The 19,407-nt window shown below is 42.4% G+C and overlaps 1 protein-coding gene across 1 annotated transcript in view; it reads left to right on the forward strand.

Annotated features, from left to right (window-relative positions):
• LOC126481989 (proton-coupled amino acid transporter-like protein CG1139) overlaps positions 1-19,407 on the forward strand; it is a 99,384-nt gene that overhangs the window by 72,506 nt on the left and 7,471 nt on the right. The window contains exon 7 of the mRNA XM_050105953.1: positions 3,914-4,092. Within this exon, the coding sequence (XP_049961910.1) occupies positions 3,914-4,092 (179 nt within the window). The remainder of the gene's footprint in view (positions 1-3,913; positions 4,093-19,407) is intronic.

Raw genomic sequence — 19,407 nt, forward strand, 5'->3', positions numbered from 1 at the left:
TAGAAACACCTACACTAGTGCTTTCTATCTTTGTTTGTGAAAAGTACTCTCAGAAATTAAATAAAAATAGCTCCAGTCATCTGGCTCCTGTCCAGGTTCCGGGTGACTCCCCTTGGATGCATGGCAAACAACGGAATCTATGTACCCCTAGAAAATGTTAACGAGGTGATCAACTTAAAAACAAAGTTTCGTGCATGGAATGTAGAGGCTGGGTGTTCATGGCATGAATGAAATGGCATTTACCACTTGATACCGTACATTTCTGAGCACATGTTCATCTGACATAATTTGTTTCTTGTCCTTCCAAGGATCGTCTTCCGCACGTCCTCTGACGTCAGAGTTTTTCCGTAACGTCGGCCTTTTAGGTGAATAATAGCAATGTTAAAGATAAAAATAATCAAATAAGAGGTGTCGTCTATAAGCTATCAGTTCACTGTTGACAGGAAGGAGGCATTAGCGGAATATAAAAACCTTTACTTTTCTCTTGAACGGAGCGTGCGGTTCAAAAATGGTTCAAATGGCTCTCAGCACTATGGGACTTAACTGCTGAGGTTATCAGTCCCCTAGAACTTAGAACTACTTAAACTTAACTAACCTAAGGACATCACACATATCCATGCCCGAGGATGGATTCGAACCTGCGACCGTAGCGGTCGCGCGGTTCCAGACTGTAGCGCCTAGGACCGCTCGGCCACTCCGGCCGGCTGCGTGCGGTTCGATCACATGTACATTACTGAGCTGATTGTTCCATAGCCATAAGACTGAAGTTAGGAAGGCGAAAGATTTAGAGATATGATTAGGTAATATCAATACGCTGGAACTATGATAGATGTTTGAGAGGTACTGAGCCAGTTGCAAAAGAAATCGATTTAAAAAAATACGTGAAAGGCACATCGTTTACCTGATCGCATTCATCCTAATAAGCAGTAGGAACCAACATACTCAAACATCCAAATGTTACGTGGATATGCTATTTTGAATTTGTTTGGCCTCTGGCTTACAAAACTCTTCACCACCACAATTTAAGAGCTCCTACTGATACAATAAATTAACGTTTGTTGATTTTGACACATGCAGTATAGGGCGCTCTAATACATTTAAATAATGCACACATACCTTGAAATATGGCTGACCATCTCTCGGTTATTTAACGAATATGGTTTATCAATCTGAGGCTAAATGAAAATAGAGCCTCCATTGGACAGACCTTCCCGGATAATTTGTCGCAGCGTTTTATGTACATCAGTTTACATCAAGACCAAGTACCAGCCCAGTACCCCGCTCTGAAACGTAATATTGAATAACTTGCATTTGACGGTAAGGGGCAATCTAAAAGGGATGTGGGACTTAATTTCGTCACAGGCCTGCATTCAGATACTACATCCCTAAATCACAGTCGCACACATCGACCTGTTAAACCTACCTGTTGTTACCTATGAAACAGTTTTAGCTGCTCTGTGCTTCCAACTGTGCACGTAATTGAACTCTGCATCACTATAATAACACTCGGTGGAGAGGTCAGTACACTGCAAAAGAAGAACAAACTAATCTGGTGAATCAATTCTATTATCGAGGCCCCTTGTCCTCCAAGTAAGTTGGTGTACAGAATTGACAGCATTTATGCAGAGTAGCCAACAGCATTCGTCAGAATTCAAAGAGCGGTCACCGCGACGTGACGTTCTCGGGCGCACTGCCTTCGCGCTGCGGACCTAACAGTTCTAATTTCAGTGCGTAGTTAAAATTGAAATATCTCGTGATCTACCTCTTGGATCACGATACTGTTTTCACCGAACTTACTCTAATGAAACTCCTCATATTTTATTTTTATTTTATTTTTTGTGTCATCGGTCTTATGACTGGTTTGGTGCGGCCCGCCACGAATTCCTCTCTTGTGCCAAACTCTTCATCTCAAAGTATTACTTGCAACCTACGTCCTCAATTATTTGCTGGATGTATTCCAATCTCTGCGTTCCCCTACAGTTTTTGCCCTCTAAAGATCCCTCTAGTACCACGGAAATCATTCCCTGATGTCTTAGCTCCACATACAGATACATATCATTGCACTTCATTATTTCTCTCCTTCATTATTGTAATTTATTAACTAGGAGAGCAATGGGCGTGCAGAGTGGAATAACCTATCACTGCCACTTCTCTGCCTTAAGCAAGTATTATGTCTCTTCCAAATGGTTTGAACTTTTTTCGGTTGATGACATCTTGAATTACAATTCAGTTTATATGATTCACAGAAAAAAACATAACATTATTCCAAATTAGAGAAATGTTTCAATTTTTTACCAACAGGTAGTGCTCTGCTTGAGTTAATGTACTCTACAGTGGCGTAATATACCTCACTCATACTTCTACTTCTGGTAAAGGAAAAGTAGTTCCCATCCACCCTCACGATATTTAACGATCAATCTTACACATTTCTCAGGTGTTCTTTAAAAGAAAATGGGCAGTACCCTTGATGCCACTATAGTCCCATGCATTGTTTGAAAATGAAACTCTTCCTGCATTTGAAAATATTCAGACAATTTTTATTTTGAGTTTCTCAATTTTTTTGTACAGTTCTACAAACAGCACAATTGATTAATTACGCTATGTTCGAATTACTCAGTATTTTAATTGAATATACACACAGAACTGAGGCCATTGCAACACATAAAGCATTTATAATTGTCCATTCCCAGAAGAAAACATTCTGATTTTGTGCCTCTTTCAGGTATTACAGTTGGTGACTATCAAAATATCTTGAATTAGAAATTTATCATCACATCAGGTTGCCAGCTGTTTTGAACCAAACACTGTAATTTGCAAAGTATTGTCTAATCTTCCCTGAAAATGTACAGACAGTCGTTCAAGTGAAATCGATTTACTCAGGGCATTGACAGACAATGATCTCATAAACAAAGAACTGAAAGCTCTGTGTTTTACTGAGGAAAAAATAACACAATAATACACACTGAAAACTACGATAATAGAAATTAAAAGATAAATAGGCTGCTATGGTGTGCAGAGACTTTACAACTGCAAGAGATGACCCGTTATTTTGTTTAGCGAATTAATGTTTTACAAGAGGTTACAACGTTAGATATTTTTTAAATCACAACCTCTTTCAAATATCTCTGATGCTTACACATTTTCTGCAACGATCAGCTGTTTTATCCAATAAGCAAAAGGACTTTTAATAAAGGAGTCGATTAATAAGAAAATAAATTATTCACTAAGGTAGGCTTCTACTCTGCACACTGTCAGAGCCAAGGTCTTTGCGATGAATGTATAGCTCACCTGTATTAGGACGAAGCAAATATTGTCTTTTTTTTATTTTGTAAGGAATCACTCGAACACCAGCCTAAAGCAGTAGTTTCAAACATTTCCTCTGACGGACTACTTTGACAGTTCTGGTACTCTGATGGAGCACCTTGTTTATTTCGAATATAAATATATTTTTTTTTAAAATGAGAAAAATTTACATTATTCAGTAATCTCTTCAAATTTATATCACCGTTAATAACAGAAAAATCATAATAAAATGTTAAAAAGCAATTAGTACTGTCGAAATGTCGAAGAAAGAAAAGGCATGTTATTAACAGATTTTCGTGGGGTACTTATTCACTTCCTGCGGAGCAGCAGTGTTCTGTAGAACAGTTTAGAAAACCATGATCTAAAGCCGTTCATGAACAAAATAAAAATAGTAAATCACAGTTTGATGAACAGAAAGTGATTTCCTCCCGAAATGCACAAAGAGATAAAGGAGGTTATCTTGCCGAGGACATCTAACACCCCCTGAAAAAAACAATGAAACAGTAGACTTGCTCATTATTTTGAAGCTATTGAAGCCAAAACGGATTCATTACCTGTAATTTAGGAACATTTGTGCCCTGTGTAATCGTTTCATATCTTAAACTTACAGATTCTGCCGCTAGAGAACAGCATGAAATCACCAAAGAAATTCCGTGGAACGTTTGGAGTGCTTAACGTTGCCATGGTTCTCGTCGTCACTCTGTTCATTGTAACCGGTTTCCTTGGTTACATGCAGTATGGGGATCGTGCAGAAGGAAGCATAACGCTTAGCCTGCCCAAGGAGGAAAAGTGAGTAATGTGGAAAAATGTCTGTCCACAAAAATCCATTCACCATTCCAATAAATTCATATTGTAATTCCTTTAAGTCAGATTACATGCAAGTACATATACTGAAATATGTCCTGAACTTAAAATGCCCTCTCATATATAAAGTAACGATATAATAACGCTATGTGAGTACAAAGATTATAGACAATCATCAGTGAAGAATGGAGGTATCGTACTTTACACAAAGCAATTGGAATAATAAGACAGTTAACTGACTTCCGTGATGCTGTTAAGTCCTGATAAGCACACTTACGACTTGTAAGCAACACAGCTTGCATGCAAGTTACGTAAAGTGGGTCTGTGTTTCCAATCTGTTTGCCTGACCTTTTTGTTTAGGCAACACACAAAGCATTCATGTTATGTATTGAGTGATAAAGTGGCAGCACCTTCTGCAAATGTCAACTGTTCTGAAAGATTATGTATAGAAAATAGGCGAAGTGCATTGCTCACTGTATTGATTGAAATAGTATATGTCTATCACAATGAGACATAATAATTTGAAAATAATGGCAACAGGTCACTAATAACTTTTATGACCTTTGGGAAAATCAAGCACTGGAAAATCCGGGCTGGAATGATGACAGTATTATGAAAAGAACAGACTGCTGCTCACTATACAGAGGAGATGGTGAATGTGTTTTTCTCTACTTTAGAATAAGGCCTTTTGGCAGAAATCTAGATTCAGCACCTGCTCAAATCACTAATACATAAGTCCTCTATGGCTGACAGTTGGCATATCAATTTAATAGCAGAAATTTCAGCACATAGCAATAGCTGGTGCAAACTAAAACCTGTTAAGCACTTACAACAACCAAAAACCCAGAATGAGCATATATCAGTCAAAAAATTTAAATCTCCAGGAATTTTTATTAATCAACAATAAAAGGATCCCACAACTAAGTGTATTGATCAATTTAATCACCATAAGTTCCTTGCACATTATTTGCTTTAATCAACAGTTGTACCGAACAGCTAGAGCAATAACAAATAATATGTTGGCAATAACCAACGGTGGACACCGTAGTTTACTTAACACAGTAAATTGGATTAATTCAAAATATGGTTCAAATGGCTCTGAGCACTATGGGACTTAACATCTGAGGTCATCAGTCCCCTAAAACTTAGAACTACTTAAACCTAACTAACCTAAGGACATCACACACATCCATGCCCGAGGCAGGATTCGAACCTGCAACCGTAGCAGTCGCGTGGTTCCGGACTGAAGCGCCTAGAACCGCTCGGCCACACCGGCCGGCCGGATTAATTCGCAACACAATGGTAACAACTAGCAAATTTAAGTATTGTGAAAAAGCACCTTATTCATTTGGTGTACTGCTTTCCATCAACTATGTGAGCACCAGAAAAAATCACTCAAGTAAAAAAAGAAAAACCGAAACCACCTCACCGAAATTGTGGTCTGTGGTCATCACTTCGGTTTACTACGACATCCAGGCTATATCTGGAACAGGTTAAGTGCTTACAAACAGTCAAAATTTCATTGGGAACTACACCATTAGTGTAGTAATTTTATTCCGATGGATATCAGCATATTTACAGGCCCATCGAAAGGTGACCACATTCCACCTATTATCGCCAATGATTTGTTCCGCAAGTTGCATCTGGAGCTGCTCCACGTTTACTCTCAGCAGGGAAGAGCGTTCACTCTCCAGATCCATCACCCGCTCTCCGAGCCTCTGCGCTCAGTGTACCCACCCAAGGCGCTGGTCTCGCTGCCTCCCCTAGCGCCAACGTGCTCGGGCTTGTAACTATCCATGCGAGAGTTCCTCCAGAAATCAGAATCCCGAAACAATCGCGAGATGTCGAATACAGATAGCTACATGCACTGAAGCAAAGTAAATTGTGCCACAGCTTATTATCATCTCAACGTAGAAACTATTCGCTAACGTTCTGAAATTACTGCAGCGGTCACCCTTCAGGTTCAAGTTTTAGAAACCGAGTAGGTGATGTAGTTGAGTTCAACGTGTAGGATGTTGAGCTTACAATTAGGGAGTCCGCGAGGGTGACTGCCTTATTCCCGAAGGCATTAGTTAAGCAGCGTTCTCAGGAAACACATTTGTTGTTCGTGATCTTGCAACACGGGTTGCTTTATCTGGCTCAGCAGAAGGTGCACTGAGGCGTACACCCATGCATGATGAGGAATGTGAACACAGAACTCTATGGGTTGCAGGCACTGCCCCAACAGCGATGTCGAGCAGATTGCCGGATCAGGAGTCCGGTAGGCGCAAGGCTACAGCAGCTCACCAACAATGGGTGCGGCATGTCCAGAGCACTCGAATATGGACACGTGCTTAGGCATCTACTATAGTGTGCGTCATTTACGACGGCGGCCGAGTTTAGGTTCGTTCTGCGCATCTGACGTCACAAAATACAGTCAGCCAATGAACAGAGAATGACGTTGCCAGAACTCGACAGCAGTGCAGAGCACGGGCGAGTGTCTTCAGTTTTAGAAACGTTCAGTCATAAATAAAGAAATTGAGCAAAAGCAATGTCTTGATGGCAGACTTTCTTTTACAGCAAGTTTGGAAAAAGCATTCTTTATACCAGCTGCTTCATGTTCTGTTAATTAATTAAACCAAACAAGCATTAAGCCTCCTAATTCAGGCGATAGCAAGGAAAGGTGTTTGTATCATTCTCACGAACCACTTCTTTGCAATAAAGAACAGCGGTAATTGTTTATTTCCTATTATACTTCGATGAAACGTGTTTAACTCATAGTCATACTATTTTGCGTGATACTTTAGAGTTCTCCAGGACTTCTGTTAAATGACGAGCTGCGTTAGTGTAATGGATAAGGTGTTTGGCTCAACGAACAAAGTGCAAAAAAAAAAAAGGAAAAAAAAAAAAGTTCTAAGCTTCTTCGGTGCTTAACATTTTCTTTATTTAAAAACAATATCGAAGTGTCTTACTTCATGAATTTTATTCGTTTGAAAGTAATTTTTTGAAATTTGTAGTGCTTTGTCTCTTCATTATAATGTTAATAAGTTTTCGGTTTTTCTAATTTTGGGGCCAAATAGTTTTTGTGAAATCGAATGATAAGTGTGTCAAAGCAGTCGGAACACCACGTCCTTCACAGGCGAGCAGTGCAGTGATGACAAAATCGCGCACAGCGCTGAATGCGAGGAGCACGTCTCTGTAGCAGCGAAAGGGTTAATGCCGCCATGGTGGCTTTACTTCATAGACTGCGCGCTCCCCCTAAACGTAAGTTTGCGAACTATACTATACTATGGCGTTGCTTCTCTTGTCGCGTGCGTCGTCTGCAACTGGCAACGCAGCAACCCCCCGCGTCTGGACGGGCACGCGCAGGCCGCCAAGATAAAAGAATTGAACTATAATACTAATAGTATACCACGGACGGTAGGTGTCATGAAGGCAGAATCTCAGGCCCCACACAGCTTAAAGCCAGGGAAGCAGTTCTCAAGTGCCTCGCCCAATGGATTGAAGGCGGTGGCTTGCAGTAACTTGGTAAGGCCCGTCACCGAAGGCCCAGCTCGTTCGCATCCTCTATCATTCATGCAGGCGACCGAACAGCAGTGGCAGGTACTACCAGCAAAGTCCGACACAGCCGATTGGCTGCAGCCACGGAGGGGGCAAAGTCTTCAATCAGGCAGCCGGCACCACATCACGATTTATCAACCAGGATACCTCAGCAGTCCCCATTATGGTGTCTCAATTATTTATCGATTTACCCTGCCTTCGCACTTTCCATGATGGCCGTGATGTCGAGGAGTGACTGAGCTCAGATGTTACATGTTATTACTCCGCACTGTGTGGGTCGCAGAATGACGTAATGGATGCTGTCATACTGAAACATTTGCACTCCTCATTAACGTCTCGGTTTGGTGTGGCCATGCACAGCGAGCGGCGCCCGCCCTTCTGCAACAGTGGCACTCTATACATGCTTCAAATTCCGATTGTAACACATGGTATGAGCCAGACGTGTCTCACTACCATTTGCACCAGCCCGCCCGGTTAGCCGATCGGTCTAACGCACGGCTTTACGGAGCGGGAAGGAGCGCCTGGTCTCCGCACGAATCCAAAGTGCGGACTTGTGTCGAGGTCCGGTGATCCGGCCAGTCTGTGGATCGTTTTAGGCGGTTTTCCATCTGCCACGGCGAATGCGGGCTGCTTCCCCTTATTCCGCCTCAGCTCCACTATGTCGGCGATTGCTGCGCAAACAAGTTCTCCACGTACGCGTACACCACCATTACTCTACCACGCAAACATAGGAGTTACACTCGTCTGGTGTGAGACTTTTATCTGTGGGGAACACTAAAGGACGTCGTTTATTGACAAAAGCCACGCTAATTGGATGAACTTCGAGAATCCATCGTACATTCATGTGCAAATTTCCAACTGAACACGTTGCAGTCAGTAGCTCGTGCTGCAGTTTGTCGGCATCGTTTGTGTGTGGATATTAATGGTGACCATTTCGAACACCTACAGTGATATCTTTAAGTTGGACTTTAAGCTACACTTTCACCAAAAATGAGACAACTCCGTCAATTAGTTTGAAAGTTATGGACTTTTAAACAGTGGATACATTTTTTTGGACCCCTCTGTATATAAGAAACCACCAGCTTCGATTGCGGTAATGAAACCAACCTTCACCTAGGTTTCAGCCCAAATAATTAAGCCTTCTTCAGAAGATATACCTGATTCTATAACACGTCTACGACGGCATGGTCTAGAAATAAAACTAAAACAGCCTCAATAGGAGTAGCCACATTTTAAAAATGCGGTACATATGTATCAAGTCACCAACAAGAGATGACGTCAGTCATTTAAAGCTCTTTTTGGGGACAAACAACCCCCCTTCTATGGTGTTTTTTTAAGCTTTCCTTCCGTTTTTAGTTTCCCCACTTCTTTGAGTTTCGCTCCCATTGCTGCTGGTTTCCAGTTTCGTTTTTTTTTTTTTTTTTTTTTTGTCCTTTTCCTAAGTCATAGACCGGGCGCTAATGACCGTAGCAGTTTTGCGCCCTAAAACCATAACAAAAAAAGAACTTACCTCCGGCGAGCGCCTCGTCTCCATGGACGGGAGCTCACGTGAAACCTACGTCTATTCAGGATCTTCTAGTTTTATTTATAGACCTTGTCCTCGTAGACATATTATAGAATCAGATGTATCTTCTGAAGAAGGCTCAATTACTTGGGCTGAAACCTGGATAAAGGTTGGTTTCATTACCGCAATCGAGGCTGATAGTTTCTTATATATTAGATTATCACGATTGCTGACTGGGCTGCAATGCTGAAAGAAAGTACTGAAATGGCTATGTTAGTATGAAGGGCATTCAGCAATTAATCCACCAGTTTTTTTGCTGGAAAGAGGTTTGTTTTATTCAGGATTCCAGTACATCATATTATTTCCCACTCTTTTGGGTACAAAACTAAATTTTTCAGCATAATTTACGTTCAATCTAACAGGCCACCATACTGGGAGGGCCTGTATGGTACTGGTTGACGTTCGAGCAAACGGCTTGCTGCATCAATAACCTCCCCATCATTCACGTACTGGTTCCCGCCGAGTGCATCCTTCATTCGGCCAGAGGAAAAACAGTCCAGTGAAGTTTGTGAGTTGCTCTCAGGTGCATAGACTTCTGTGAGCTCTTGCGTTGTCATTGAGAAGTTCGTTTGCATTTTTGTGATAACGAACGCGTTGAAGTCGCTCCTTCAATTTCCCTACAGTAGCACAGTACACTTTAGAGTTGATCGTAGCATCATGAGGAGGACATCAAACAACATAACCCCTTCCCAGAAGACCATTGCTATACTTTACTAGCTGAGGGTGCGGCTTTTAATTTTTTCTTCGAAAGAGAGATGGTGTGGCTCCATTACGTGGATTGCCGTTTCAGTGATGAACCCACGCTTCATCGTCTGCGACGATGTTCTGCAAAAATTGTGACTGTCAGCCTTGTAACATGTAAGCAATTCCACACAGACGGTCTTTCGTTGGTCTTTATGGTCTTCTGTTAGCGCCGGCCGCTATGGCCGAGCGATTCTAGGAGCTTCAGTCCGGAGCCGCGCGACTGCTACGGTCGCAGGTTCGAATCCTGCCTCGGGCATGTGTGTGTGTGATGTCCTTAGGTTAGTTAGGCTTAAGTAGTTCTAAGTTCTAAGGGACTGATGACCTCAGATGTTAAGTCCCATAGTGCTCAGAGCCATTTGAACCATTTGTTCTGTTAGCCAGCGAGGAACCCAGCGGCCACACACCTTTCAATACCACCAGCTGATGGATGAGTGTATCAGGAACACCAATAGAGACGTCCAATTGTACAGCGAAGCGTTTGATTGTGATCCGTCGATCACCTAGAATGAGAGTGTCCGCACGTTCTAAAGCACTCCGGCACTCTGGAAATCAGAGAGGCTTGCGCGACATTATTGCGATGATGACAGACGTCTCGCCCAACAGTTTACCGTGCTTTTGTTCACTGCTATGTTTCCGTAGACATTCTGTAAGCTCCTATGAATATCTACGATTCTCTGGTTTCTCGCCAAAACTCATTGACAGCTCTGTGCTTCGAACGCACCTCCGTCACAGACGTCATTTTGAAGGCTACATGTAGTGCCGCCACCTATCGGAACTTCATGAAACAATATGGGTTGAAGATGGAATTTTCCATGAGGTCCCACAACAAAATCTGCATTTTCTTCAACCGAACTTGTCCGAGAAAAGGAAGTGTTGCATTACTTATTGAACGCCCTTCGTATTGCCATTAGAGGCAGTAACACAGTCCGTTGTAGCCATTTCATGCGTGCAGTCAAGGCTGAGGCTGAAAGAGGTGAACATTGCGGTAAACCGAGTGCCTAAACATTGGGTGTGACTTAGCCGGTAAGTGCGAGCCTCGGATAGCTGTGTATGGTGTCTCGCCTAAGGAAGACCGAAGAGACCAATTAGTGTTATCGTCTGTGGATTTTCGGTATTAACGAGCTTTTAAGCGTCTCCTAGAATAAAATTATGCGTGGCGAGTAGAGCACAAAACTTTCCATATTATGGGCAACCAAATCACCACTGACTACACAGTTGAATGACCTGTAACAAGAGTAAATGCAATGAATAAACTTTAGCAGAAATTTCGAATGTGAATAGCTCCAGATGCTGACAATAAAGTAACAGCTACAAAAAGTTTTATTTTTTCAGTGTTTTGATCAAAATAAGTATTACATAGCCTTTTTATCCGACCTGGCGTCTAAATAAATTTATTTGAGTATTTGCTTAGTGCAACATACTGTGAGGAGAGATTAGTGCTTAACGTCCCGTCGACAACGAGGTCATTAGAGACGGAGCACCAATTCGTATTAGGTAAGGATGGTGAAGGAATCGGCCGTGTCCGTTCAAAGGAACCATTACAGCATTTGCCTTAGGCGGTTTAGAGAAGTCACGGGAAACCTAAATCAGGATTGCCGGACGCAGATTGTAGCCGTCGTTCTCCCGAATGCGAGTCTAGTGTACTTACCAATACACTACCTGGCTAGTTCACCATACTTTCATTAAGGAAGTATTTCTCAGCTGGAGAAACCTGAGATGTTAGCAGTCTGAATGAAGACTTCAGGTAACTCTTTCAGGTTATTTTGAGACTACTTAGGTGAATTGTTTTTAGGCCCTTGTTGCGTGGGTAGAATAAAGACTGGTATTAGTTCTTCGGGTATATTTTCGTTCCGTTCAATGAAACGAAAACTATGAATCTCTTCACAAACCCCCTTCCCCTCCGGTCAGCTACCCTGTCGATAGAGTTCAAAAATACTTGGGGTTTACGGACGTTTTGGCACATAAGACTTGAGTACCAGCCGAAATAGTATTTTACGGAGGTGCTTCGAACCCTGTTTCAGTATAACAATTGCCCGTTCAAACCGATGGTGTGAAGAGTCGGCCACCTTCGTCCACATGAACGCTATAAATCTCCGTGCCACTGTTCCATCTCATTCTTCATCTCGTCATCAATTGTGAAGCAGGTAGAGCCCCTGTTTCACGAATAAATTAATTCCTCTGAAAGCGTGTGTAACTTGACATTGGAAATTTGTGGTAAGTTCCTGTGGGACCAAATGGCTGAGTTCATCGCTCCCTAGGCTTACACACTGCTTAATCTGCCTTAAACTAACTTACGCTAACAACAAAGCACACACCCATGCCCGAGGGAGGACTCGAACCTCCGACGGGGGCAGCCGCGCGAACCATGCCTTAGACGGCGCGGCTACGACGAGCGGCTAGTTGCACATTATCTGATTCTGAAAATGAGGGGATCAATGGAAAAATTTCAATAGTATCAGGAAATATGCTGAAATTTGTTCTCCCTTCGCTTTCTCTGAAGTAGTGAAGTTTTCAGAGAACCGACTGAACTGAATTACATTGAATGACGTGTATGTAACAGATGCAGAGAACAACCGCCACAAGAGAACCACACTTCCTTTGATGGTGGTACGTGATTCTCTTGTTGCACGGGGTTCGTGCTTCGAAAATAAAGCACATGTGTTCATTAGAGAATGCTCTGTGAAAATACTTGACCTTATTCTCTGCCACCATCGATTAAAACAATACAGTGTGGCCTGTGTCTTACGTTTTGAAGATGGCCAACGTTATTGTTTGGAAACCAGTGACCGATTCATTCTTAGCATGGCTTGCACGAACACTACTGCAAGATGCTTTAAATGAGCAATAAGGCAAATGAATGACTGAACACGGTACGTCTTCGGTCGTTACGTCTTCCAACAATTCGTTGTCGGCTTCACTGTTCCACCCGTTGAACACTATGAAAAAAAGCTTATAAATACATATGCATTTAAAAATTCGAGAAAAAGGGAAGTATTCTGTAAATTATAACAATAAAATAAGCCACCCACAATAGTTTAATCTTATTTAAAGTCACTGAAAAATACATACACTCACAGACACTTACTGAATAATTCAATCCCACCGCGCCGAAGACGTGAGACATGATAGAAGTGAACCTCCGCTAAAAAAAAAAAAAAGTTCGGAACCCTGGTGGTGATAGAGGTTTTGAGTGTCAGTATTTGACCGGTAGGGGGAGGACAGGTGAGGTGGTGGCGCAAAGTTTCTGATCACCAGACTTTGCGCCAATATCCTGGTTTAAATACCAAACCTCTCCGCAGTGTTTCATGAGCGGAGAGCAAGTGGCACTGTTGATGGCGATCCGTGCGTCTGATGGCGGCGTAAAGCTTGGTGGCTCCCTTGGTGCTCTTCGAGAGGAATAGGCTGTGTACTGGCACCGGGATTCCTCCTCTCGCTTCTCTCACCAACACAACAGTACAGTACACACACTGCCCCACTACAATCACCTACACTTAACAGATACACGTACGCAAACAGACCTCAAACTTCGCGAAGGAAAGGTGCCTGCGGGCGTGAAGGATAGGAAAAACCTTTCCAATTAGGCGGCTGAACCTGCCCTTCGAGGTCTCCCAGCCATTCATGGCGTACGACTTTACTTTCTTGCTTTTTACAGTATCGTTTTAAACGAAATTTGTGTATACATAATTAAAGAAGGAATGTGCACATACGTAGAAGGGCTAGGCTCTACTCACAATATCAATAAAAAATACTCGTATTTTGAAAAGGAACCTCTCAATGTCTTAGAGATGTACTTGTCAAGCACGTTTGTGATGGGCGAGAGAGATTTGTCCTAGTTTCAGTAGATGATTTATCGTTATGATCGTAGTAAGAACTTCATCTTTGTGGCAAACAAATGCTGAACCTAGTCCAGGCGCTATTAGAGCATTCCAAAAGCATTCGCAGAATTCAAAGGTAATATTTTGTCTGTGAAACTGACAACGAATGTAAGAAATTATTGCAGTTTAAAGTTAATTAGATCGAAGTTATGTTTCAAAACTCTCAATATTTAACTTAAAAATGGTTCAAATGGCTCTGAGCACTATGCGACTTAACATCTGAGGTCATCAGTCCCCTAAAACTTAGAACTACTTAAACCTAACTAACCTAAGGACATCACACACATCCATGCCCGAGGCAGGATTCGAACCTGCAACCGTAGCAGTCGCGTGGTTCCGGACTGAAACGCCTAGAAACGCTCGGCCACCGAGGGCGGCATTTAACTTACACCGACAAGAAGTATGAAAGACAATTGTTTGAATGAGTAAGGTAGAAGGCAGTACTTTGATGTCTCCTTCCGGCTGTCGTATGGCCCCTGAACTAACAAATACATTGACAGTACACGCAAAAGTCGTAACCGACTTAAAAGTCGTAATAGACAAATACTATTTAACCTGTGGGTATCTTATAGATATAGATTATGTTCAAGAACTTCCTCCTCTCCTGGTAGAAGTTCTTCGTAAGCCTTTGGAGCAACGTGAACAAGCGATTGCTATGCAGCGTTGCTCATTCTCGTTTCGAAGAATGCTGTTCAGTCAGATGGGGATATTGTATACATTTGACATAGAATAGCGGAACATGTTTTACGTTTCTATTAATCGAAATCTCCTCCGTAGTGTGAAGTTTCAATTTCTCCCGGGGTAGAAAATGTTTAAACATCCTACGGGATTGCAACTGGGTAGCCGGCCGCGGTGGCCATGCGGTTCTAGGCACTTCAGTCTGGAACCGCGTGACTGGTACGGCCACAGGTTCAAATCCTGCCTCGGGCAAGGATGTGTGAGATGTCCTTATGTTTGTTAGGTTTACGTAGTTCTAAGTTCTAGGGGACTGATGACCTAAGATGTTGAGTCCCATAGTGCTCAGAGCCATTTGAACCATTTTTTCGCAACTGGGTGACGACTTCGACAACTGGCGATATTTCGACATGCGCACACCCAGTTACTTTCAGACCACAGATACTATGAGGGAGAGTTATGCAATCAAATTTAAAACCTCTCCATGCGGGTTGTATGCAGAAAGACAACGCATACTCTGCAAACATTAGCGTCACCACACAACCAAAGATGATCAATTTCAGAATTTATCGATACTGAATATTAATTAACACGGGTGACCAGATGTCCCCGTTTTGTTTGACCAGTGAGGGAGCACAGGGTTGGCAGATGCACAGAATTTAAGCAAAACCCTCCTCTTATAATGTCACTTTCTAATTTAATCTCAAATGTTTTCTTAATAATATTATCCCAGTAGTTAGAAGTGGACGAAAGTATCTCTGTGTTGTGATATTCCATCGAACGACCGGTGCCGATGGTATTGTTATGCAATAGCAGCTTTTCTCAGTTGTTGGTAGAAGTGTGTGACGCTTAAGCTCAATACGCCGATCCGATGTTCCAAATCCTGATGGCCTCACCAATGTATAACATGTCGCAACTGCAAGGATACTGCAGACAACGTCGTTCACAAATGGAGATCATCCTTTGCGAAACCTGAAAGGCCCCTAATCTTACACAGCAATTGAGAAACACACTTCATACCATTCTTCCACAGAATCCCCCAATTCTGTTGACAATGTTACATGCGTAAGGCAAAAACGTTTATACTAAGGTGCCACCGCATTATTTTCATCACTCATTCGATTCACGATCGAATAGCGCAACGCGCGTCAGATCTGTCTTTCACTTTAAGACTTTAATTTCTTTTTTCCCATGGGACCGAACTATTGAGGTCATCGGTCCCTAGGCTTGCACACTACTCAATCTAACTTACGCTAAGGACAACACAAACACTCATCCCTCAGGGAGGATTCGAACCTCCAACGGGGAGAGCCTGTCGAATCGTGACAAGGCGCCCAAGACCGCGTGGCTACCCCACGCGGCTGTCTTTCGCTATAGACATTTTGGTGAAAGCTGACTTCCAGGTCGGCTAACTGAGCTGATAAGCTTTCTAGGGTCGAAATGATGTGAGCACTATGAACCAAAATACAAAGCACCTCTTCAAGCTGAGCCGGATGGCGACAACTTCCGCCTGAAGATACAAATCAATGTGAGCTGGGCACGGTTCCATCCTACCATCAGCCTTCCACCTGGCCAACGCTTATAGGAAGGGAAGGTGGTCATCTTTCTCCACCTTCATTGTGAAGCGAATATTCGGGTGGATTGTATTCAGATGTTCCAAAAAGCTGTTTGAATCCTCATTTCTATGACGCAAAACATCAAGAGTATCGCCTACATATCTGAAAAAGAAAACATGCAGATTTCAGTGTCTCCTATTCCAGTGCCATTCCTCGAAATACTCCTTAAACAATCGAAGTCATAATGCTAACAGTGACTGTTAGGTCAGATGCACGTTGCCCTGTCGACTAGAAGTGAATGGCGGTAAATGAATTCGCAATTGCGAATGAGAACAATCATCAGCTGTAGAATGAAATGGCGACAAGGCAATTTGTGCTGAACTTGGAATCGAACCCGGATTTCCCGCTTATCGCAAGTAGTCGCCTTACTATTTGGCTGTCCGTGCACCACCCACGACCGGACCCAACCTTCCATATGTCGTCAACCATGCGTCTAGAACTTGTACTCGAACATCCATTATGTATATTCCCGTACAGATCAGACGTTCTACTTGAAAGTCGCTTGTCCGGTATCGGCAGATAAATACGATATTGCCGTGCCGATGTTATTCTGATTACAATGCAAAGTTCCTTTGGGCATGCATGCAATATCGTATAGAAGTAAACGGGGTGAGGGACGAAAATAACGAGGTGGCACTTAAGTCTACGGCACTCTTGCCTTATACAGGTAGCATGAGTGTGTCTTTTGATTACAGTCTCAGATTAGAATCATTTTAAGGTCTGTAAAGGACGATCTTTGTTTGTATAATGAGGTGTATTGGCGAATCCTTTGCAGCTGTGGTACATCGTGCATTGCCGACACCATTAAAAAAGACTGTGGAAGACCAGTGTATTGAGCTTAACTAGCACTTACGCATTGACACCTGAGGATATCTGCTCTTGCAAAACGTTCCGTATGACGACTGGTGAGTCATCGTATGGAATGTAATAACACAGATGCTCTCCGTCGTGCACTTCTAGTTACTGGGATCAAGTTGTTAAGAAAGCAGCCGAGGTTAAATTAGCAAATCATCTTATAAGTGTAACGGAGGGTTTGGTTTAAATTCTTCTTAGAATTGTACTCTTCCCCTGGTCAATCAACAAAGGGACAGAGTTGATGCTGGTTCCTCACCCAATGCTTAATAATGGCGTCGGTCGTCTTTGGTAGTGTAATGGTGCTAGTGTTTGTGATGTTTGTGTTTTCTTTCTACATATGTCCTGCAAACCGAGTTTTTAAATTTTCTTGCATACCTCCTGTAGGTGCATTTGTACCTTAAAAATGACGGGCTGCGAACCCGTCGAAATATCGAAGGTTGTCGAAGACGTTACTCGACTGCATTCCTGTAAGTTGTTTGAACATCCCTTTGCAGTAATTGGACTCCGAAAGTAGCGAAATTGTGAATATCAGCTCGCTCTTTTCCTTCACGAGATCCAACACGAAGCATATTGTGGTGACCAGCTTGAAGCCAAGCTCCTTGGTTTCTGGGAGGCATTCTGCATAGTTCTGCACTGCTTACTAGAGAATAAAGGAAGAGCATACGGAATATGTAACTAACTACGTCACTGAATTGAAGACTTTCCAAGAAATATAGCTTAGAAAGCCGTCCTCAAAAGAAAACACCTGAAGACAGGGAAGTAGGAAGCGTTTTTGGATACATTCAAGGATGTGTTACACATGTAAGGGTGTGTTGTATATACAATGATTTGGTGGATACTATCGGGAGCCCCAAAAGTCTATTTGCAATAGTGATGTTGTCGTTTACCTTGTGGACGCAACTAGATTGGTTCAAATGGCTCTGAGCACTATGCGACTTAACTTCTGAGGTCATCAGTCGCCTAGAACTTAGAACTAATTAAACCTAACTAACCTAAGGACATCACACACATCCATGCCCGAGGCAGGATTCGAACCTGCGACCGGAGCGGTCGCTCAGCTCCAGACTGTAGCGCCCAGAACCGCACGGCCACTCCGGCCGGCTACAACTAGATTGTATCGTGCTATATATTCCCTGCCATTCGCCACGTGTAACCTAAGATAGTTTGTAGAAGGGTTGGGGTCTACGCAGGAGTCAGGAGTATTTTTAACATTTTGTAAGTAGCTATAAATAAGTTCCGTTTCTGACTGTTGAAAACTTTTCCTCTCATTAATATAGTGGGCCATTACCCTCATACTCTGTAAGAAAGAGTGACACATTAAAAAAAATAACCACTTCATTGAAGCCACTGAATATTTAGCAACACAAATGCAGGAACAAAGTTCCTATACTTTAATACACACCTCATAAGATGAGATATGAATACAAAAAGCAAACCGAAAGGAAAATTGTTATTCAAAGGTTAGGTCATGGAGCTGACACTAATATTTAGCTGAATAAGCAAACAGTAAATTAATTTTCTTCTTGCTTACAATTCAGTCACTTTGAACTCGAAAACAGGATTTTTCGCTCTTTTTGTGCGGACACTAAAACGGCATAAGCTTTCAGACGATCTCTGCCAGTAGTACTTCTCTGCCATGTCTTCACTCTACGCAGTTTGCTGAAGGAACGCTCTAGTTGCATGCTGTGTGGACAATATGGTTTGGTAGAATATGAACAACCTCCTTACCGCTGGTGAAACATAGTTCCCACAATTATATCACGGAGCTTTGTTTTCTTCCAAACACTTCTTATTTGATCAGACGTCATACCATAATCTGACTTCTGTTTCCAAGTTGTCGATTTGCTAAAACTTTTGGAAATTTTTATGTTTCTCGCGAAATTTTCTGTCTTCGCCTTTTACGTTACGTGTGTGTGAAGAATTTCATCGAATAAAAATATTTCTTTATCTTTTTCAAATTTTGTGATGTGACTGTAGAATGCATGTATGGGTTGCAGATTGCCACTTCAAAATAGTCTTCGGGAAATGAGCACTGGAAGTTCAAATTGCATCAACTTCTATATCTACATGATACCCTGCAGTTCACAATTAAATGACTGGCAGAGGATTCATCGAATCACCTTCATGCTACTTAACCACTATTTCACTCTCGAACAGCATGCGGGAATAACGAACACTTAAATCTTTCCATTCGAGCTCTGACTTCTCTTATTTTATTATCATGATCATTTCTCCCTATGTAAGTGTCCGCCAACAAAATATTTTAGCATTCGGAGGAGAAAGTTGCTGATTGGAATCTCATGAGGAGACCCTACCGCCGGCCGGCGTGGCCGTGTGGTTCTACGCGCTACAGTCTGGAACCGCGAGACCGGTACGGTCGCAGGTTCGAATCCTGCCTCGGGCATGGATGTGTGTGATGTCCTTAGGTTAG

The sequence above is a fragment of the Schistocerca serialis genome, chromosome 5, assembly GCF_023864345.2.
Source record: "Schistocerca serialis cubense isolate TAMUIC-IGC-003099 chromosome 5, iqSchSeri2.2, whole genome shotgun sequence".
NCBI classification, from domain to species: domain Eukaryota; kingdom Metazoa; phylum Arthropoda; class Insecta; order Orthoptera; family Acrididae; genus Schistocerca; species Schistocerca serialis.